We start from the raw sequence: 23,039 nt of genomic DNA, 5'->3' as shown, positions 1-23,039 counted from the left end.
GTCATTTTTGGTTTCGGTTTGAGTTGGAGGAGTTTTAACTTATTGATTATTTATGTTCAAATTAAGTTGGGATAAGACTTGAATTTAGATTTGTGTTAATTAGATTGAGTTTTAATATTTATAATTTTATTTCTAAAAACTAAAAGTAATTAATTTGTACCTTTATCTGCCATCAAAGTCAGTAAGAGAAATGTTGTTTACTATTAAGCAATGAAACAACAGTTAACATATTGGACTTATCTTTAGCATATTCTGAAATGCATAGCAATCTAATATCTAACATTCGAAGCTGTTATGAAACATTATTACATCTTATCATCCTTTTTTAAGAAAATGAAAAAACTGGAAAAATAAATTTGGGTTGAGTTCATTTAAGTGTAAATCCTTAAAGATTCCAAATAATTCCAAGTTCTGGGAAGAGATTATGGGAAAAACTATTAGTTGCTCTGTTTTACTAGCTTTAGTATCTTGCTTTTACTTAATATCTGCCACTGCTTTAGACACCATAACACCATCAAACTGTAACACTTCTAACCCACATCTGTTGTCGAAATAAGGTTTCGGAACATTACCGAAATTTATCGATCAAATAGACATAAATTTATACACTGATATCACATAATATTCAGGTCAAAAACCAATTAAATTCATACATAATGTCCCTTATTTGAGCCCTCGAGGCCCAAAATACGGGTTAGAAACAAATCAGGACTAATTCGGAAACTTAAAAAATTTTTCATAAAATATTAAAATTTTTCAAAGCTGTAGGGTTCACACGCCCGTGTGGTCAGGCCATGTGTCTCACACAGTCCAATCACACACCCGTGTGTCTGGCCGTGTGGACTCAAAATGTACCTTTAACAATAAGTTTACCATTCCCTACAAGCTTGAACAATAAGCAACTCAAAAATCATTCGTTTAACCAATTTAAAATACAATCGAACACATCCAAAATATGTCAAAACAATCATCCTAGGTGCCTAACCAATGTATCCTCATAGGTACCACAGTTATATCATTAAAACATACCAATAAAACATCATTCAAATCTAATTTGTAAACATGTCAAATTCAACCTATTTTACCAATTTCATGTTCATTTAAACATTAACTTAAACTTTGTCATAATATGACCTCAAACATAAACACATATTTATATGTATATAACCACCCAATATTAACTTATAATCTTATTTACAATCAATCCACAAAATGATTAATATTTAGACACTCTAGGTACATGCCGACACAAAAGGAAAAACATCACCACGTTTGAGTTCAGGATCATTGTTGGATGTTGAATCGACGATCAAAATTAAGTATCTAATCTGTGCACGGAAAACAAAACCGTACACTGAGTAAAAACTCAGTGGTATTTCTATAATTCGAATATTTAAAAATAAAACAATACAATATGTATAATAAAATGTTAAGCACAGTTGAACATTTAAAACCATACAATACTAAATTTTCCATCACTTGCTATAGAAATAACTTTTCCCAATTTCAATCACATTTCATTTATGCAATTGCTTTATCCATAATGCAATTGCTTTATCCATTCCATATTCAATTCACTATTCTACTTCATTTCTCGTATCATTCCATTTCAATATCAATTATAAGACTTTATTATTCATTTACCCCTATTAACATGACTCGGACTCGAACGGATACAAGGATCCAACCAACACACCAGTTTGGCACCCAGTGCCTCATCGGATAATTTGAAGTAATAAATTAACACCCAGTGTCTTATCGGTTAAACCGAAGTAAATTGGCACCCAGTGCCTCATCGAATTAATCCGAAGTAATAAATTGACACCCAGTGTCTCATCGACTCGAAGTCGAAGAAATCCCTGAACTCTTCCAATCCTATGGCATGTCATCTATGTCCGACTCAGTCCGATACAATTAATAGGATTTCAATTCACTTTCCAAATACAACCAATATTAATTTCAATTCAAATAATCAATATACTCAAACTCAATATATATATACCAATTCAATCAATATAAATTCAATAAATTCATCACATACTAAATCAATCCATTTCAATTGTAAAACACAATAATTCTCACCTTAATCACTTACCATAACATTTAATCAAAATACAACAATTAATAATTAGAATCAAATTATATAAATACAAACCAGAAATTTCGAGCTATTCCTCGTCGACTTTATCTTTTCCCTTTTTAGTCGAGGATTTCGATATGACGTTAGCTACGGATTTAAAACAATTAAAATTCATCAATACAATACAATTCAATCTCATATTTAATATTTCAATTTTTACTCAATATTTGCCTAAATTCCAATTTAGTCCCTAAACCGAGACTAATTTTATTTCTTCACATTCAATCTTATATTTTCATACAAATTCCAATTTAGATTAGATTTAACTCTCTAATTTCACTTAAACCCCTAAATTTCAAAATTTTCACAATTTAGTCCCTAATACTCAAAATTTACAATTTATTCTACAATTCAATCCTTTTTCATTTCTAACTTAAAAATCTATCAATTTAATCCCCAATACTAAAATTATTCAACAAAAGCATCACTTAAAAACTTAATAATTTCTAAAATTTTGACATGGGTCGGGTAGTATTTAATACCGGAATTCCAAAAACATAAAAATTACAAAAAAAAAGAGACTAAATTGACTAACTAATTGAGCTTTGAACCCTTGAAACCCTAACTATTCTCCTTCTTTCTTTCTTTTCTTTCTTTCCTTCTTTGTTTCGTTTCTTTCTCTCCTTCATTTTCCATTTGTTTTTCTTTTACTTTATCATTATAATATAATAATATATATACTTAACTTTTAAGCTTTAATATTATAATATATATATTAACTTTAAATATTTATAATATATATACACTTATGCGGCCTCAATCATGACCATTGGCATAATTTCTCCTTTGGTCCCTTTAATTTTTCTTTAATCTATAATTCAACTTTCACCCTTTATACAATTTAGTCTTTTTACCTAATTACTCTTAATTCATGCAGTTTCACCTCCTAATTAACTACACAACTAACTTCGTAAATATTTTTAATAAATATTTACGAGTCCGATTTACGATAACGGAGTCTCGAAAATGCACTTTCCGACACCTGTGACTATCGGGTCGTTACACAAACACCCTAAATTTGTAATATCCCGGGGTGGAGTTTTTCATTTGGGATTATTCACCTCTACAAACAAACGCATCCAATTTATAACAACTAGAAGAACAATTCAATAACTAGGTAAGTCCAAATTCGCCTAGTTGGATCGGCTAGCTTTTATAAAAAATCATTTTTATATTAATATTTTTACATTATATAATTAAATTTAAGTTAAATTGAGGTAGTTAAAAGACAAAATTACATCCTAGATCTTGCCTATATGAACTCACCTTATTAAGGAAGATAAATCATACTTATCAGATTCAATAGATGAGATAGACAAGGAAGATAAATCATACTTATAGGATTCAATAGATGAGATAAGTTATACACAAATTGTGAGAGATTTCTTGCAGCCTTTAGGGACAAATGAGTTAGTATGTGGGTTATTTCGAGTTTAAGTCATTTTAAGTTTGAAACACTTTATATTTAAGCTATTTTCGGTTTGATTTGGAGGAGTTCCAACTTATTGATTTTTTATGTTCAAATTAAGTTGGGATTGGACTTGAATTTGGATTTGGGTTAACTAGATTGAGTTTTCATGTTCTTACATGTTTAAGTGTAATTGTAAACTTACAATTGATTTGAGCCAATAAATTGACAACTCTTATCAAAACGAAATTATAAAGAAAATCTTTTGATGTATCACGTGACTAACTAAAAATACGACAAATGTAAGTGCACCTATCGATAAATAGTATAGTTACAGTGAGTAGAGATATTGTATCCACGAGGACTAAAAGTACTAGTATAGCTACCATTTTCCTATTATTTAACCGACAACTTGGACTGATTTATTTAAACTAAGATTACTAAATTAATTTAACTAATGAACTCAACAGAGAATAAATTAGGAAAGTAATTAAATAATAACCAATAAGCGAGACAATACCCAGGAAAGAATCCACCTAGACTTCGTCTATTATTATGAATCTGAATCAAACGATTTATTCACTTGGTATCTTGATCCGTAGAAACCCATAAATTAAACTAGTATCTCTTTCGAGAGTAAGAACAACTGAATTTAGGTTGATTAATTGAAATTTATTTCTAATTAAATTGTCGCATTAACTCGATTTATAGATTCCCTTATTAAATTTGACTTTAATCCAGTAGATTTATGTCGTCCTGTTTCTAGGATTGCATGCAACTCCACTCAATTATGCTAGTTCTACTCTTAAACAGAGACTTTTTCTCCTTTGATTTAAGCACATTAAACATGAATTAATATCCCAAAAATATTAAAACAATAGATAAGCACACATAACTGAGAACAAGAATCAAATATTTATCACATAAAATAGAAATCAAATAATATAATTCATCATAGGGTTCATCTTCTCTAGGTATCTAGGAAATTAGTTCATAATTGTGAATAAAAATATGTTAAAGACAGAATAACTACAAGAAATAAAGAAACTCATAAAAACTTCAAAGGAAATTAAAAGGAGGTCTTTAATCTTGATAGAAATTTGCTTCAGAGTTGGCTCCAATGGTGTTCTTTGAGTTGTTTTCTTCAATATTCTCTGTTGGCTTACTTTTCTCTTCTTCTATTTGGTATTTATAGACTTTAGAATGCTTAGAAAGCCTAAAAATTTTCATTTTTCCGCGTGTTTGAGATGTGAATTGCGAAATCGACACGGTCTAGCACATTATCGTGTGTCCAGCCGGTGTGGGAAGACCCAGCCCGTGTGGTTTCTAAAATTTGCTCAAAATGTCTGATTTTCACTCGTTTTTTGCTCCTTTTGCTCCCAAATGCTCTCCTAAGTATAGAAACATTTAATTTAAAGGATCAGGAGCATAAAATTAACCATTTTGCATAAATAATCATCCATAAACGTATTAAGAACGAAATTAACACATGTTACTTTTATCACTTATCAGTTTCAATACTTACAATTTTATTTCTAAACTAAAAACAATTAAATTATATCTTTTCAATACTTACAATTTTATTTCTAAAAATTAAAAGTAATTAATTTGTACCTTCATCTGCCATCAAAGTCGGTAAGAGTTACATCATTAACTGAAACTCTATTTTGATCATCATGGGTGATTAGTGGGGTTTGCGTGAAAGCAGGTTGTTTTGGTGTGGTAAAATTTGAAATCTCACTGTTAAGCATTGAAACAACAGTAGACATAGTGGGCCTATCGTTAGCATATTCTTGAACGCATAGCAATCCAATATGTATGCATCTCCTTATTTCTTTCTCATTCTTTAAATTAGATTTTGGCTCCAAAACCACCTTGTCTACTAAGCTCCAAATGTTGCCTTCGTTCCATAGTTTCCAGACCTATAAACAGAAAAAAACTTTGTCTAAATTAATGCTTAAATTATCCAATTTAACTTAGACTCGAAATTCTAAACTCAAAGCTTCAAAAGAGTTTGATCAGCTCAATTCAATATAAAGGTTGAACTGCTCTCTCTTGATTAAGCTTGTTTACCCAAGTCTAAAATGGGTTTCATTCTCATGTTCAACTTCAAACTTGATTGTTTGTACTTGAACTTGAGTTTGAATCAGAAATTCTCATTATTAATTGAAAAAAAGAAGAAGCTTAATTAGGTTTGCAAGCTACTCAATCCAAGTGTTAGGATTTCTCAAATTCAGCTCGTGAACTATTTTATTCAAGCATTAAGATACTCAAATTCAGCTTGCATGAGCAGCTCAAATAGCTTGCAAATATGATGACATACACCCCTAATTCGATCTTCCAACATTTCTAATTATCTTATAAACTTACATATCCCAAGAGGCTAAAATAATCCTGATTGTTGAACAAGGTTGTGTTTTTTCTTCCGCTAACAATCTCTAACAGTAGAACTCCAAAACTGAACACATCTGATTTCTCTGAAAATCGCCCTTGTATTGCATACTCAGGAGACATATAACCACTGTATTTTAACATTAAAAAAAATAACCATTACAAAAAAACCCCCCACCATTACAATCCTAGTTTAAATTGGGTCTAAATTAGAATTAAATAATAAAAACATTTTTATTTAAATTTAATCATACAAGAATATGAATATAACATAAAATTTTAGTTTTGATCCCGCTACTATACTTAAATTTGAGATTTAGCACGTATATTTTAATTTGACATGAATTAACCCCTCTATTTTTATAATGCCTTTAGTTAGTTTAAATAAATACTATTAACTATTCCTGTTAAATACTAGTGTAGATTTTTCTTAAAAACAACGGTTCTATTATAAAAAGTTCCATGTCAATATGATGAGTTGGAAGGAATATAGTTCTATGTCAATATGACGAGTTGGAAGAGATATTTTTAAAAAACACGTGTTACATATTTGAACTTACTAATAATAAAATAAAAATAGAGGAACCAAAAAATGTCATATTAAAGCATAGATACTAAATCTCAAATTTGACCAATTTATAATGGCGAAAACCATAATTTGACTTAAATATATTTAAATTTTTACAATGCCTTTTTTTAAACAATAAAATAAGCCAACAGACAGAGCAAAGCTAGACCCTATTCCAATTTAGGCATGTATTTTCTTTAAGCATCATGAGATGGCCAGACTCGATCATAGACATATCTACACCATACTTTAGTGGAAAAAAAATGAACAAAAAGAAAAGAAAAGACAGGGAGGATATTCCAACTTACTAAGTTCCGACAACCCTTTTAGTGTTAGCTTGATTTTCATCTCCTCCGAAAATTCTCGCCATCCCAAAATCTGCAATTTTTGGATTTAACTCTTGATCGAGTAAAACATTGCCTGCTTTTAGATCTCTATGTATAATTTTTAGTCTTGAATCTCTATGAAGATAAAGCAATCCTCGGCTGATCCCTTCAATAATGTTAAAGCGTTTTCTCCAATCCAAGACGGTTTTTTTAATTGGATCTACAACAAAAACTAAATGGTAAGACCTTAAAAATGAAAAATTAATTCTTATAACCGAGGATCTAAGTAAAACCATCATTGTATTTTCTACCATATTGTATTCATTATGATTGTAACTGTAATTGATGTTACATCGATCAATTAAAATAATTATTGAGCAACAATTACTATTTAAATCTTGGAATAGACCAAGGGTGTGTTTGGTTGGGTAGAAAAGTGAAAGGATGAGAGTAGAGAATGGAAAACTGAAAAGAGAATAAATTTTGAGTGTACTTAGTTGAAAAGAAAAGTGAGAGAAAATAAAATATAAAGGATGATCATTTTTCATTAATGTATAAAAACCAATCTTTCTAAATTAGAAAGACGAGAGAAGAAAAGATGATAGAGATGTATACATTAATTTAAAATTATGATAGAAATGTTTTGACTTCATCCTGTTTGATTTTAAATTTAATTGGGGCTTAATATGAGTTTCGAAAATAGTAGAAAGAGGATTAGCGTGAGTTACTAACCAAAGACAAAAGTGTCCAAACTTTTGTTGGGCATATACTCGTAGACGAGCATCTTCTCTTCTGCTTCAACACAACACCCAAACAATTTAACCAGATTTCGATGTTGAATCTTAGAAATCACTTCCACTTCGTTCATAAATTCTTCTAATCCTTGCCCTGAAGCTTTCGATAATCTCTTCACTGCTATTTCCTTTTCATCACTTAATATTCCCTGCACACAATATTCAGCTCACAAGACTTGACTGCAAAAAGAAAAATGTCATTTCACTGACTCTGGATTAGCTGGAAATCGCCATTATTAATTACCCTATAAACTGGACCGAAACCACCCTGCCCTAGCTTTTTTGCGTGATCGAAGTTGCTCGTCGCGATGGCGAGTTCTTCGAAATTGAATAGCCGCAGCTGCTGGAGTTTAACTCCGATTGAACATTCTCCCACATTTTCACTAGAAAATTTTGTCATTGCATTTCCTTTGTTGAGTTGGAGTTTGATCTGTTTGTGTTTTTGTTTCCATCCTGAGATGCAAATTGCTAAATTAGAGATACACTGAATTCAGAGTTACCTAATTAAAAAAAAAGCGAATTGGATTCAATCATTTTCAAACAGAGTAATGGAGTTGAGTTTGAATATCTTAATAACTAATAAATAAAGATAGAGATGTTACCTCTTCTTTTAGCCATCCAACACCATAAGAAGAGCATAATAATCGTAATGGTTACTATACCCACAATTACTGCTGTAATAACAATAACTTTAGTGCTTTTCCCTTTATCTGCAAATCGAAAAACTTGGTTAATAAAACTTCAACACCAAAAAAGCAGATTAATTGAGGCAATTCAACACATGGTCGACATGGAAGACTAGTTTACCAAGCTCTGAAGATGGTAGACGAATGTAAAGATTGACTCTTTGAGTGGAGAATTTCTGCATATCAATCAAATCTCCACTCCAAAACATGCAACCAATGCCAGCATCATACGCATAAGCCACGTACGAACAGTTCTTCATGCATTGATCTTTGCATTCACCGTTATTTATTGATGATCGGTCCGGAAATGCCGGCACTTTCATCGTCTGCAGCTTCAAAAACCCATCATCATCTCCTTGGCCTGCTTCACTGCCATTGTTCTTATCCCTTTGGCATTGTAAAGGGGTAGTCCTAAAACACCCACCACTCCAATTACCTCTACTCCATTCCTCTATATTCCTAGGTTTAAACCCCTTTAAGCAACTGCAAATGGGTTGTTTTGTTCGATCGCAGATCCCAAATGGCCCACACTGTCCATAAACACAAGATTCTGTTAGAGTAGTAGAGTACCTGTTTATCCATTCCCCTTTCCCCCCATCCCATGTCCGCTCAAATAATTTTCCTTGAGAATCCAGTTCATAGTACTTCAACCTATAGTTATCAGAATACTCATAAGTGAAATAGTACGTTTGTTGTTGATAATCTGCAACAACATGAAACCCATCAATATAAACAGTCTTCATAATAACACCAATAAAGGTATTTCCATTCCATGGACCACTCCGAAAATAGAGCTTGTTATTGTTCCTAATGACAAGCTCTGGGATATTGAAAGGTTCAAAGCCAAAAGAAAAGCTACCATCAGATGGATCATCAATGCTTTTCCATGATTTCAGCTCCACTTTACGACCTTTCTTAACATCAGTTCTGATCTTCATAGTTTCAAGGAAGGCATTAGAAGGATCTTCAAAACTCTCCCATAAGCTGCTTGCTCCATCCTCACCATTACTAAGGACAAGGTTTCCAGAGTCTAAAAGCTGGGCAGTTGTTGCATTAGGAACCAAATTCGTAATATTTGATGACCAAAGAATCTCAGCTTTTCCATTGGAAACAACAAGGTTGCCATCATCTGATATGTTGAGAATCCCAGAAGAGTCTTTGAGAGGCTTGTTTCTGTTTGCTACCCATACCACTGTTTGTACGGGGATTTGATGGTACAATATCCCTACATAACGATTGCTGGAATTAGCAAAGCTGAAGAATCCCAATCGGAAAACTCCACTCTGGGAGATTATAATTTCAGGGTCTTTGATGGATTTCGATGGTGTTATGGTGTCTGAAGCAGTGCCAGATTGTAAGTAAAAACAAGACAATAATAAAATTTCAGAAGCTAGTAAAACAGAGTCGCTAATAACTTTCTCCATCTCTTGCAAGAACTTGGAATTGAGGCTATGGTTGAGGAATGATTAAAAGATAAAATTAAACTTCTATCATTCCTAAAAGTCAAAATTCAATTTTATTATTATTAATTTAATATTTTATCAATTATGAAAATATTTAAATAGAAAAAGTTATTTTTGGGGTCGAGACAGTGCAAGCGCCCCTAACTCTACCCCTGATTTGGGATATGATGTAATGATGTTTCAAGGCAACTGCAAATGTCTACCTCAGGATTCCAATTTTTTTCAAGCGCTGATGTCTTTTTAAATTTGTTGACTTGTTCTTGCATTGAAGTTTCAAAAATGGTGAACTATTATCTTCACGTGTTCACACATGAAGAAACAGTAATACCACTCCAATTTCAACATTACGCTTTGGTCCTAAAAGGAAGATGACATCTTATACTTTGTTTACATATAAAATGTTTTCTTTATTTTATGTTGTTTGTGTAACAGCCCGATTCTGGGCCTAGTCGGAATAGTGGTTTCGGGACCACAAATTCGACGAGGGAAAATATGGTTATTATTATATTTTTATGGTCTACAATTTTACGGAAAAATTTCGTTCGAAAATTTCGACGTTTGGGCACTCAATTTAGTGAAAAGGACTAAATTGTAAAAAGTGCCAAAGTTGAGTTCTACATGTTAGAAGTGTCTAATTGTTATGAGATTATAAGTTGGGGGTCCTTATGTGGTAATTAGACCATTAGTTAATTGATGGACAAAAATAGACATAAGAAATGGGTGAAATAGATTTTTTTAAATGGGGGCATTTTAGTCATTTAGTAATAAAAAGAAATAAAATGGGAAAAAGATGGAGAAATGGTGTCATCTTCTCCATAGTTGCTGCCAAATTTTGGAAGACACCATAGCTAGGGTTTCTTTGCTTTCTCAAGCTCATACTAAGTGCATCTTAGCCCCGTTTTTAATGTTCTTTGCATTTTTGAAATCCTCGTAGCTCTGTTTAGCTTATTTTATCAATAATTCATGTTAGGGTTTATATTTGGAAAAATACCCATAGGTGAAAAGTGTTTATTTTTCTGTTATATGGTGGAATATGAAGCTAGAAATTATGTTAAACAACTTTTGCTAAGCGATTTTAAACGAAAACGGGTAAATTGACATAATCGGTAAAAATTGTTAATGTTCAAAAGTATGTGCTAGAGTGAGAATTTGATGTTGCCATAGAAGGGAAAAATGTTCAGCATGTCATAAAACATAAGAATAAGTGATGAAGTTTAATTCCCGAGCTTGGGGACAAAAGTGTAATTATGCAGAAGTTTGGGGGCAAAATTTTAATTTTTCAAAAAGTTGGGTGGTGGATTATTTCAATAAATGTGAACATTAAATGAGTTAAATTTGCCATTATAGATCAAGAAAAACGGGAAGATTATCTCAAACGAGGAAAAGAAAAGATAGTTGAGTGAATTGCAAAATTACGATATTTTGCACCGAGGTAAGTAAACACGTGACTTAATGTATTATTTTGGTATTATTTGATATGTGTTGAGATGTATTTGAATATAAAATAAATGTTTGGCAAGATTCCAAAAATGTTGTTAAATCGAGAAAGGTGGTAAGGGGTTGCAAAACACGGTTTTTGGTTGAACACTCGGAATAGGCCGGAGCATATTGCATATAAAGGGGTTGCTGTGTGCTGATTCCCCTACCTATTGGTGGTTGCTAAGTGCTGATCCCACCATATTTTAAATGTGAAAGGGGGTTGCTAAGTGCTGATTCCCCCGAGGGGTTGCTAAGTGCTGATTCCCCTACCTATTGGTGGTTGCTAAGTGCTGATCCCACCGTATTTTAAATGTGAAAGGGGGTTGCTAAGTGCTGATTCCCCCAAGGGGTTGCTAAGTGCTGACTCCCCGACTCATTTGGTGGTTGCTAAGTGCTGATTCCACTGCATCTGAAATGTGAAGGGGGTTGCTAAGTGCTGATTCCCCCAAGGGGTTGCTGTGTGCTGATTCCTCGATTCATTGGTGGTTGCTAAGTGCGGAATCCACCGATAACGGTTAACATTCCGAGTGTTCAACGAGTAAATTGGGAAGGTAAATATTCATATATGTGGTGGACAAGTTTATGGGAGGAATATTGGGTTTGATAATTAATCAACCCATGTATAAGATGGGAGGAAAATAAAAAACACAAAAAGAGACAATTTGAATGCCAACTGTTTTGAATGATAGCAGTTGGGCAACTTTGAAAAATCACCATAAATGGTGGAAAATGAATTAGAGGTTAAATAATATATGAAATTGAAGCTGAATGAGTCTATTTTCATATGAAAGAAATATAGTAAGCAAAAGAGTTGTATTTTTGGAGATATTTGAATTTTACTGAGACAGGGCTGGATTGATTTCGAAATCTCCTATTCCAACTTTGGAAAATCACCAAAAATTTTAAAAAAATAATTATGGCTTGAAATCTATATGACTGGATTCCTTTTTGAGTCTATTTTTAATAGAAACAAACGAGAACATTTTTTGAAACTTGTACAGAGAGTTATGTGAAATTTTGTAAGGGGAGGTCAGGACTATTGGGCAGTGAAACAGGGGAAGATTTAAATAATAAACTGTACTAATTGGCTCGATCAAAAATTCTGAAATAGAAAGATATATGGGTCTAGTTTCATGAAAAATTTACAGAATTCAATTTGAAGCCATGTAGCTCCGAATAAAAATAAATTAGTGGTCATGACGCAGAAAACCAGCTTGCTGGAAATTACAGAAATAATGAAATTTTTTTGTGAATAAATTTATACTATGGTGTAGTCATGTGGGAAATTATTTATTTGTCATATGTTTACTTACTAAGCTATATGCTTACTCGTTTTTATTTTTCCCTTGATTATAGTGATTTCCATCAACTCGGAATTTGGACGGAGTCAGACAATCATCTACACTATCATCCACGTTTGGGTATTTTGGCTACTAGTATTCTGGAAATTATGGCATGTATAGACGACTTATGTAATAGGGCGTCACCATGTAAATATATGTTATGGTTCGATTTAAAATGTAGTGTTTATTAATGGTTAAATTGTGTATGTTTGTACAACTGAACTTGGTTGGAATATTGAATTGTGTTGAAAACTTGCAGGAGGTTTAAGCAAAAATAAGCAGAAATGCTGTCGAAATTTTTTTAAAAATTTAGTAATACCTCATACTCTGTTCCGATCAGGAATGCGGGTAAGGGGTGTTACATTTTGTTTGATCGAAAATGAATTATCAAATGAAACAATTCTCCAAAAAAAAGATAAAATCAAGATTTTTTTAAGAAAAATATCTTATCAATTTTTTTCCCGTAAGATATTTTTTAAATTGATAAGGTTATGTTCATTGTCTTTATTTTTGAAGAAACAAAAAAAAAAAGACAAAGGGGAAGCTCTCTTCATTGTTGAAGAAAACAATCTCTTACATTCTAATTTTATATTTTTTTACGATTTAGTCTCTAAAATCCAAATTTTTACTATTCTACAATTTAATTCTTCAAAAATAGATTTTCTTATTCTACAATTTAGTTCTAAATCCCGTTTTGTACAGTTTTGTAAAACAATCAATTTTCTAAAATTTCCAGATTTTATGATTTAGTCCTTACAATTAAAATTGTCAAAATTTCCAAAAATTAGTACTTAATTTTTGAACAGTTAAACTTTCATATTCTATTTTTTAGAATTGCAAATTCTCAAATAATGTAAATTAGTCCTAAAACTCAAGTTTTGAAATTTTTACAATTTAACCCCTATAGTTTCAAACTTTACTATTTTATGCTCAACTTTCCAAATTTTCATATTTCATAATCATATAATTTAGTTACTACATCAATGTTTCAGATTTTACTACTCAAATCCTTAGAATTCAAAAAATTACAAATTTTACAATTTAGACCTTACTTCCATTTTTATTAAATTAAATTATTTTTCAACTTACTCATCCAAATAATATTCAAAATAAATATTTACCACTTTCAACTTAATTAAACATAAATTTATATCTATAAATTTATATTCCCTAATGTATGAAATTAACAATTAAGCTTAATTAAATAAATTAAGATTGATTAAAACTAAAACATGATTAATTAAAATATAAATAAAATTTATGAAATAAATTTAATTAAATAATGAAAAGATAACAAAATCTCAAATATATGTTTGTTTTATTGAAAACAGCTTTTATGAAATATTTTCAGGAAATCTTCCAAACACCAGAAAAAATTAGCTTTTCTAGAAAAGTAAGTCATTTTCCAGAAATTATTTTTCGGAAATCATTTTTAGTGAAACAAATAGAGTCTTATAAATTGAACTCGAATTTTAGAGTCATCAAATTAATTAAGTTTCTAAGTTATTTGAGTCTTGGCTTGATAATGACAATCATTTTTTTTATATAAATAAACAATGGGCCTGAATAATTTGTGAACAAATCGGGTATTTTCTATGTCCATTTTATCATTTTTGGTCAATTCGTATCTCAGATTTGAATATGTGTTCTCTATTTGAAAGTGCAATATGGCTAAAACTAACTCTAGCAAATCTGTGGCCTTAGACGATAACTTATAAAGAAAATTCTCTAAGGTACCGAAGTTAGCAGAAGCAAACTCAAAAGCAAAGAAGTAGCGATTGAACAAAAAAACCACAAAAAAGTAATAGCACATCTAAGGATTTGAGTAAATGCTCTCAATAATATCAATTACTGTAAAGATTATTTACAAATGGAAGGGAAGATCTCTATTTATAATTAAACTTTCCTAGATCTAACGGTACAATTTAAATTATATAAATGATCAAGATTAAATCTATCTACAAATTTGAGAATACTAAGAGATTTAAACACTTAGAAAATCCTACATCATCACAGTGAAGGGACCAATTACGCAGATCAACATACCAATATTGACATTTATCATTATGTTGTTGAAGGTTCATCTGCTGCCGAATGGACACATGGGGAGGAATTTCCTCACTGGCTTGATCAGCAGCCTCTTGAAACTGAAAGTATTCCTGATGACAAACGCTGGTCTTCACAACCATTGGCCAATTTGGATGCAAAGCATCTCTACAGGACATCCTCGTACCCTGAGCAGCAGCAGCAACTACAACAACAACAACAGTACCACCAACATTTCTCTAGTGAACCAATTTTAGTTCCAAAATCTTCTTATATTTCTTACCCTCCCCCCGATGGCAGATCTCCTCAGGCGTCACCAAACCAACATTCTGGACACCTAAATATTCCTTATATGGCTGGTGGACCACAGATGGCATCTTCACCCAACCTCTCTGGCCTCCCAAATTCTCAGCTTCAACTGCCAGGCTTACACCATGGGCCAAATTATCGTGGGAATATGCCTCAATTTGCTCCTGGTCTGTCTGTCAGTAGTCAGCCGTCAAGTAAATGGGGGAGCCAGCCAAAACTGTATGGAGATAATTCCAGTGTTTTGAACAATATGTTGCAACAACAGTTAACTCGTCAAAATGGTTTGATTCCACCACAGTTAATGCCACAGCTGCAGTCGCACCAGCAGAGACTGCAGCATCCTGTTCAGCCTTCATTTAGCCACTTTTCTGGGATTCAGTCACAACAATTTAATCCTCATCTTTCTCCGTCCCCACCTGTAATGAACAAGGTTGAAGCTATACTTGGTATTGGTGATCTGAGAGATCAAAGAGCCAAATCAGCTCAGAAAGGTAGGCAGAGTCTACGAGGCTTTGATAGTGGGGCGCTGAAGAGTGATTGTGGATGGCCTCAGTTTACATCCAAATACATGTCAACCGATGAGATTGAGGGCATTCTTAGAATGCAGCTTGTTGCAACCCACAGTAACGACCCCTACGTGGATGATTATTACCACCAGGATTGTCTTGGAAGAAAATCTGCTAGGGCGAAGTTGAGACATCATTTTTGTCCAACTCATCTTAGGGATCTTCCTCCCCGAGCACGTGCGAATACTGAGCCTCATGCTTTTCTCCAGGTTGATGCTCTTGGGAGGCTTCCTTTCTCTTCAATTTGCAGGCCTCGCCCTCTTCTTGAAGTTGACCCTCCAAATTCATCTGCTGTCACCAACAATGATCAGAAAGCGTCTGATATTCCGCTGGAGGAGGAACCTATGCTTGCTGCTAGAGTTACTATAGAGGATGGTCTATGCCTTCTTGATGTAGACGATATTGATAGGTTTTTACAGTTTAATCAGTTGCAGGATGGTGGAGCTCAGATGAGACAAAGACGACAGGTTTTGTTGGAAGGGCTTGGTGCATTGCTTCAGTTGGTTGACCCACTTGGCAAGAGTGGTAACACAGATGAGCTTGCTCAGAAGGATGATCTTGTGTTTTTAAGGATAGTTTCCCTCCCCAAAGGCCGGAAGCTTCTTGCACGGTTCCTTCAGCTTCTTCCTCCAGGTGGTGAGCGTATGCGCATTGTCTGCATGTCCATTTTCCGTTATTTAAGGTTCTTGTTCGGAGGCCTTCCCTTTGATCCAGGAGAAGATGAAATCACTATTAACCTTGCAAGGGTTGTTTCCTCTTGTGTTCATAGAATGGATCTTCGTGCACTTGGTGTCTGTCTTGTTGGGTATGGGTCCCACTATGTGGGAAACCCATATTTTCTGGCACAAATGTTTTGCCTTCCTTTTTCTTTTGGTTTTGTCAAAAGCCAATTTTTTGGCTTATTAACGGGTATTGGGCAGAAAATTTGGTAGAGAGCAAAAAAAAAAAAAAACTCAAATTAAAACAGAGAGAAAGAGAGAAGAAAATTTCAGTTTTTCAAGTTTGGTGCAGCAGTGATCAACTCTTCGATCGAAGGTTCATCCGTGGTTCGATTGAGCTGATTTTTGGACAGCAGCTAGGCGATAAGGTGTTCTTGACTTTGTACGGTCGGATTTTTCATCCGAGTCTTGTAGCGTCGGAAATACCCATTTTCAGCAGCTACGTTTTTGGTGATGTTCTCTCATTTTTCTCTCTTTTGCTAAAGATTACATGTTGTTAGCCTTGTCGGAGTTGAATGCTTGTTGTAGGCTTGATATTGTGATCTTGTAGTTGAACATTTGATGATAGTGGAGCTCTTTATCGGACTCTAAAGTCCTGTGGTTTTTACCTTTAATTTAGAGGGGTTTTCCACGTAAAAATATCGGTGTCTCTATTTATTTTTGTTGTGGTTGCATTAGTTGATTTGTGGTTGATTAAGGTTGCTAGAGAACATATCTTGTGCTATTGTGCTTGCCATAATTTTTACAGGAGTTATAAGGAGAGAAAGAACACCGGTTGTGCTTTCGCTTTGTTTCGGTTGTTCGGTTTCTTCCCAACAAACTGGTACCAGAGCTTGGTTATTTTGTCAGATAATTATGGAAATTAATACGAGCAAGATGATTATGTTGAATGGCACAAATTATCAACTTTGGCGGAATAAAATGAAGGACTTGTTGTTTGTGAAGGCTTTGCATCTTCCGGTCTTTACTACTCAAAAACCCGATTCGAAAAGTGATGAAGAATGGGAATTTGAGCATCAACAAGTGTGTGGCTTTATTCGGCAATTTGTTGAAGAAAATGTTTACAATCACATTGATCAGGAGACACATGCTCGAACATTGTGGGAGAAGCTTGAAAGCTTGTATGCTTCGAGGTCGGGCAATAACAAGTTATTTTTGCTGAAGAAAATGATGGCGCTGAAATATAAAGAAGGAATGTCTATAGCTGACCATGTTAGTGAATTTCAGAGTATGATGAATCAGTTGCTTGGTATGGGTGTCAAATTTGATGACGAGATTTTAGGACTTTGGTTGCTTGCTACTCTACCAGACTCTTGGGAGACCTTTCGAGTCTCACTCATTAATTCTGCCCCACAGGGTATTATTACTTTGAATTTGGCTAAGAGTGGTGTGTTGAATGAAGAGGTTAGAAGAAGATCTCAGGGTTCTACATCACAGTCCGAGGTGTTGGTTATCGAGAACAGGGGGAGAAACAGAGACAAAGATGGAAAGGGTAGAGATAAAAGCCGAAGCAAGTCAAGATCGAGATACAAGAATCTTGAGTGTCATCATTGTGGTAAGAAAGGTCATATCAAGAAATATTGCTTCAAGTGGAAGAAAGAGAACAAAGGTGGTGGTGATAAACACGACCGGAATGACGATGAAAAATCCGAGCGTGTTGCTACTGTTACTCGTGAAGATTTGTTAGTTATTTGTGATCAGAATTTGGTCAACCTAGCATGCGACGAGACTAGTTGGGTGATTGATACTGGTGCATCACTTCATGTCACGTCGAGGAAGGAATTCTTCACATCTTATACTCTTGGTGATTTTGGGGTATTGAAGATGGGTAATGATGGTTTGGTTTCGGTTATTGGTATGGGAGATGTTAGCTTGGTAAGTAACAATGGAACAAAGTTAACTCTCAAGGATGTCAGACATGCACCGGATGTCCGTTTGAATTTGATTTCTGCAGGAAAGCTTGATGATGAGGGATTCTGTAACACCTTCAGTGAAGGGCAGTGGAAGCTGACTAAAGGCTCCTTAGTTGTGGCTCGAGGAAAGAAGAACTCAAATTTGTACTTGATGCAAGCTTTGACTTCTCGAGAGACGGTGAATGTGACACTGAATGACAACTCAACTGAGTTGTGGCATAAACGACTCAGTCACATGAGTGAGAAGGGGCTTAGCTGTTTAGCGAAGAAGAATCAACTTTCGGGTTTAAAGAATGCTACACTGAAGAATTGTGCTCATTGTCTAGCAGGAAAGCAGAAAAGAGTTTCATTTAGAAGCCATCCTCCTCATAGGAAATCAGAGTTGCTAGAGTTGGTCCATTCAGATGTTTGTGGTCCGATAAAAGTAAGATCACATGGTGGTGCACTTTACTTTGTGACTTTCATTGATGATTGTTCAAGAAAGCTATGGGTTTACACTTTGAAGTCTAAAAATCAAGTCTTTGAGGTGTTTAAACAGTTTCAAGCATCAGTTGAAAGGGAAACTGGGAAGAAGTTGAAGTGCATTCGTACTGATAATGGTGGCGAGTACACAGGGTCGTTTCATGAGTATTGTCTGCGACAGGGAATCAGACATCAGAGAACACCACCAAAGACTCCACAGTTAAATGGGTTAGCTGAAAGAATGAACCGAACATTGATTGAGAGAGTCAGATGTTTGTTGTCAGATGCAAAGTTACCAAGATCGTTTTGGGCTGAAGCTTTGAATACAGTGACACATGTGATAAATCTGTCTCCTAGTGTTCCTTTGAAAGGTGATGTGCCAGATAGAGTTTGGTTTGGTAAAGACGTGTCATATGATCACCTACGTGTGTTCGGTTGTAAAGCATTTGTTCATGTTCCAAAGGATGAAAGATCCAAGTTGGATGCCAAGGCTCGACAATGCATTTTTATTGGTTATGGTCTAGATGGTGAGTTTGGTTATAGACTCTATGATCCAGTTCAGAAGAAACTCGTGAGAAGCAGAGATGTTGTCTTCATTGAGGATCAGACCATTGATGACATTGATAAGACGGAGAAAGTGGATTCACAAGGTAGTGGTGACTTGATCGATGTGAATCCGGTTCCCCTAGACTCTTCACCAGATCCTATCCAGGATGATGTGCATGGTGATGTTAGTGGTGACCATCAGACTATAGGTGACTTTGATACTCCCATGGATGATGTTGTGAATGATCAACAACAAGCACCTATAGCTCCACCAGCAGTTCCACTTCGAAGGTCTTCCAGAGATCGACGATCTTCTGTCAGGTATTCTCCTGATGAATATGTTCTTTTGACTGACGGGGGAGAACCTGAATGTTATGAAGAGGCTATGGAGAGTGAATGCAAAGATCAGTGGGTTGAAGCGATGAAAGGCGAACTTCAATCATTGCATGAGAACCATACTTTTGAATTGGTGAAACTGCCTAAGGACAAAAGAGCTTTGAAGAATCAATGGGTTTACAGGTTGAAGCAAGAAGAGAAGTCTTCATCTCCACGATACAAAGCTAGATTGGTCGTCAAGGGTTATACTCAGAAAAAGGGGGTTGATTTTGAAGAAATATTTTCTCCGGTTGTGAAGATGTCCTCTATCAGAACTATACTGAGTTTGGCAGCTTGTTATGACCTAGAGGTTGAACAAATGGATGTGAAAACTGCTTTTCTTCATGGTGACTTGGAAGAAGAGCTTTACATGGAGCAGCCAGAGGGTTTTGTTGCACAAGGGAAAGAGGACTATGTGTGCAGATTGAAGAAGAGCTTGTAAGGTTTGAAGCAAGCTCCAAGGCAATGGTACAAGAAGTTTGAGTCTGTTATGGGGGAGCAAGGCTACAAGAAGACTACTTCTGATCATTGTGTGTTTGTTAAGAGATTCTCTGGTGATGATTTTATTATTCTTTTGCTCTATGTTGATGATATGCTTATTGTTGGTCAGAATGCTTCTAGAATTGAGAAGTTGAAACAAGAGTTGAGTAAATCCTTTGCAATGAAGGATTTGGGGCCAGCAAAGCAAATTCTTGGCATAAGACTGACACGTGATAGAAAGGCCAAGAAATTATGGTTATCACAAGAGAGGTACATTGAGAAAGTACTTCAAAGGTTTAGTATGGACAAAGCTAAAGCGGTGAATACTCCCTTTGCTATGCACTTTAGATTGAGTGTTAAGCATAGTCCTTCCACAGAAAAGGAGAAGGAAGAGATGCAAAAAATTCCTTACTCTTCAGCCGTGGGTAGTTTGATGTACGCAATGGTTTGCACGAGACCAGACTTGGCTTATGCCGTTGGTACAGTTAGTCGGTTTCTTTCTAATCCAGGCAGAGAGCATTGGAATGCAGTGAAGTGGATTATGAGATATCTTCGTGGCACTTCCAACATGAAACTTTGTTTCGGCAATGAGAAACCTGTTCTTGTTGGGTATACAGATTCAGACATGGCCGGAGACATTGACTCGAGGAGATCTACTTCAGGTTACTTAATCACTTATGCAGGGGGAGCTGTGGCATGGCAATCGAGACTGCAAAAGTGTGTTGCATTGTCCACCACCGAATCAGAGTTCATTGCAGCAACCGAAGCGTGTAAGGAGATGCTTTGGATGAAGAAGTTTGTGCATGAGCTTGGTTTTACTCAGGAGAAGTATGTCCTGTACTGTGATAGCCAGAGTGCTATTCATCTTGGTAAGAACTCAACTTTTCATGCTAGATCTAAGCATATTGATGTGAGGTACCATTGGATACGAGATGTTCTTGAAGCTAAGCTGTTAGAGCTTGAGAAGATACACACTAATGATAATGGTGCTGATATGTTGACGAAGGCCTTACCAAGAGGAAAGTTTGAAGCATGTTGTTTGACCTCCGGCATGGAGGCATTCCCCACATAGTTGGAGGGGGAGATTTGTTGGGTATGGGTCCCACTATGTGGGAAACCCATATTTTCTGGCACAAATGTTTTGCCTTCCTTTTTCTTTTGGTTTTGTCAAAAGCTAATTTTTTGGCTTATTAACGGGTATTGGGCAGAAAATTTGGTAGAGAGCAAAAAAAAAAAAAATCTCAAATTAAAACAGAGAGAAAGAGAGAAGAAAATTTCAGTTTTTCAAGTTTGGTGCAGCAGTGATCAACTCTTCGATCGAAGGTTCATCCGTGGTTCGATTGAGCTGATTTTTGGACAGCAGCTAGGCGATAAGGTGTTCTTGACTTTGTACGGTCGGATTTTTCATCCGAGTCTTGTAGCGTCGGAAATACCCATTTTCAGCAGCTACGTTTTTGGTGATGTTCTCTCATTTTTCTCTCTTTTGCTAAAGATTACATGTTGTTAGCCTTGTCGGAGTTGAATGCTTGTTGTAGGCTTGATATTGTGATCTTGTAGTTGAACATTTGATGATAGTGGAGCTCTTTATCGGACTCTAAAGTCCCGTGGTTTTTACCTTTAATTTAGAGGGGTTTTCCACGTAAAAATATCGGTGTCTCTATTTATTTTTGTTGTGGTTGCATTAGTTGATTTGTGGTTGATTAAGGTTGCTAGAGAACATATCTTGTGCTATTGTGCTTGCCATAATTTTTACAGGAGTTATAAGGAGAGAAAGAACACCGGTTGTGCTTTCGCTTTGTTTCGGTTGTTCGGTTTCTTCCCAACATGTCTTGCATCTGTGGTTTGTTCCTCTGAGCAGCCCGCTTCGTCCCCTTGGAAGTCCTGCTGGAGATGGAGCATCTTGTTGAAAATTGGCCAACCATGCTGCTGTTATATTTTAGGTTAAGTGCATGCAGCTTGTAAACATGCTGCAGTACGTATGCTTACTGTAATAACAAGGTTGTTTAGTTACTTTGTTAAGCTACTAAGTTGAAAATGAACTAAGTTGGTATTGTTTTGATGTTTTTAGGTGCTGATTGACATAATCAGCTTGTGTGCAAGTTAAGTTTTACTTGTTTCAAAGTATGATTAGTGGTAGTAGGTAGTATTTGGTGATGTATTTGACTATAAATATATTGTTTTTCTAGTTGAATGAATGAGTTGAATGAGCTATCAGCCATATGCTCCCTTGCTGCACATTTGCGAGCAAGTAAAATTTTTCTTGTATCTAGTTTCATTGTTCTGTTCTCTCTGTTCTCTTCTTTTGCTGCTGCCAATGTTCCAACACATCTTTTATTCTTAAGTCTGTTCTTGATAGGGCAACAAAGCTCATGACTGATTCTAGTGCTGCGGGCAATTATAATACGACTAATCTGTCCCTTTGGAAGGCCTCGTTTGATGAATTCTTTAACCTTCTTACCAAGTATTGCATAAACAAATACGACACTGTGATGCAGTCCTTGCGAATGCAGGCCAAACCAAATATGGCAATTGATGAATCAGATTCAGCCAAAGCTATTAAAAGAGAAATGCCGGTTGATCTCTTACATGCATGTTTACCCCACCTTAATGACCAGCAGAAAAAGCAGCTTTTGGATCTCTCTCAACGGCCTATGCTTGTAGGGCAGTCATGATAGATAAGCAGTACCTAGGAGAAGTTAAAATCCAAACGTGTCCAAGACGGCGACTTTGTGAAGTACACAATGGCGCAAGTGAATGCCATGTGCTGAAAGGAATTCAATTAGCCATACCGTTTTACATGATATGTCTATAATGGAGCACAGACAATGGTTTAGGTGAAGTTCCAAAGATACTTTTTAAAGTAAAGGTCAATTTCCTTTGAGATTTTAGTTTTATTACTTGTGTTTTTATGCCTTTTTTATTATTATGAAAAAACATTGAAGTGGGCCTATGTGTATCATGATAGAAACTTGCTAGAAATTTTTTCTTTCCTTGGGTCCTTACCATATAGATTGGAGCTTATTTT

General features: G+C 34.9%; 2 protein-coding genes across 5 annotated transcripts; one reads left to right on the top strand and one right to left on the bottom strand.

Moving 5' to 3' along the window:
- Positions 1–4,528: 4,528 nt before the first annotated feature.
- On the bottom strand, positions 4,529–9,792 carry LOC107941311 (G-type lectin S-receptor-like serine/threonine-protein kinase At1g11330). Of its 4 annotated transcripts, none has more exons than XM_016874871.2 (8): positions 8,435–9,792; positions 8,230–8,337; positions 7,872–8,080; positions 7,566–7,776; positions 6,816–6,885; positions 5,919–6,069; positions 5,163–5,470; positions 4,529–4,939 (listed from the first exon to the last, which is right to left on the bottom strand). In XM_016874871.2, the coding sequence occupies exons 1-7, from the start codon at positions 9,735–9,737 to the stop codon at positions 5,165–5,167; spliced, it is 2,358 nt and encodes a 785-aa protein (XP_016730360.2). In that variant the 5' UTR covers positions 9,738–9,792; the 3' UTR covers positions 4,529–4,939; positions 5,163–5,164. The 4 variants fall into 4 exon arrangements, with proteins under 4 accessions (XP_016730360.2, XP_040942709.1, XP_016730359.2 ...); XM_016874870.2 differs by having other exon boundaries at positions 4,531–4,939; positions 6,816–7,053; positions 8,435–9,791; XM_041086775.1 differs by lacking the exons at positions 5,163–5,470; positions 5,919–6,069 and having other exon boundaries at positions 6,816–7,053.
- Positions 9,793–12,940: 3,148 nt separating this feature from the next.
- LOC121214089 (protein PAT1 homolog) lies at positions 12,941–22,686 on the top strand. The gene is made up of 3 exons (XM_041087837.1): positions 12,941–12,946; positions 14,595–16,324; positions 22,371–22,686. The coding sequence occupies exons 1-3, from the start codon at positions 12,941–12,943 to the stop codon at positions 22,684–22,686; spliced, it is 2,052 nt and encodes a 683-aa protein (XP_040943771.1).
- Positions 22,687–23,039: the final 353 nt, after the last annotated feature.

The sequence above is a fragment of the Gossypium hirsutum genome, chromosome D01 (assembly GCF_007990345.1).
Source record: "Gossypium hirsutum isolate 1008001.06 chromosome D01, Gossypium_hirsutum_v2.1, whole genome shotgun sequence".
Taxonomy (NCBI): Eukaryota; Viridiplantae; Streptophyta; class Magnoliopsida; order Malvales; family Malvaceae; genus Gossypium; species Gossypium hirsutum.
This window is presented reverse-complemented; position numbering and strand designations above follow the sequence as displayed.

Excerpts from the sequence above, each read along its gene's own strand:
- LOC121214089 (XM_041087837.1), top strand. Across the intron at positions 16,325-22,370 it reads CTTGGTGTCTGTCTTGTTGG|GGCAACAAAGCTCATGACTG; the intron begins GTATGGGTCCCA and ends TGTTCTTGATAG.
- LOC107941311 (XM_016874870.2), bottom strand. The coding sequence starts at position 9,737 with ATGGAGAAAGTTATTAGCGACTCTGTTTTACTAGCTTCTGAAATTTTA. Across the intron at positions 8,081-8,229 it reads TTGGATGGCTAAAAGAAGAG|GATGGAAACAAAAACACAAA; the intron begins GTAACATCTCTA and ends TTTGCATCTCAG. Across the intron at positions 7,777-7,871 it reads GTTTCGGTCCAGTTTATAGG|GGAATATTAAGTGATGAAAA; the intron begins GTAATTAATAAT and ends TATTGTGTGCAG.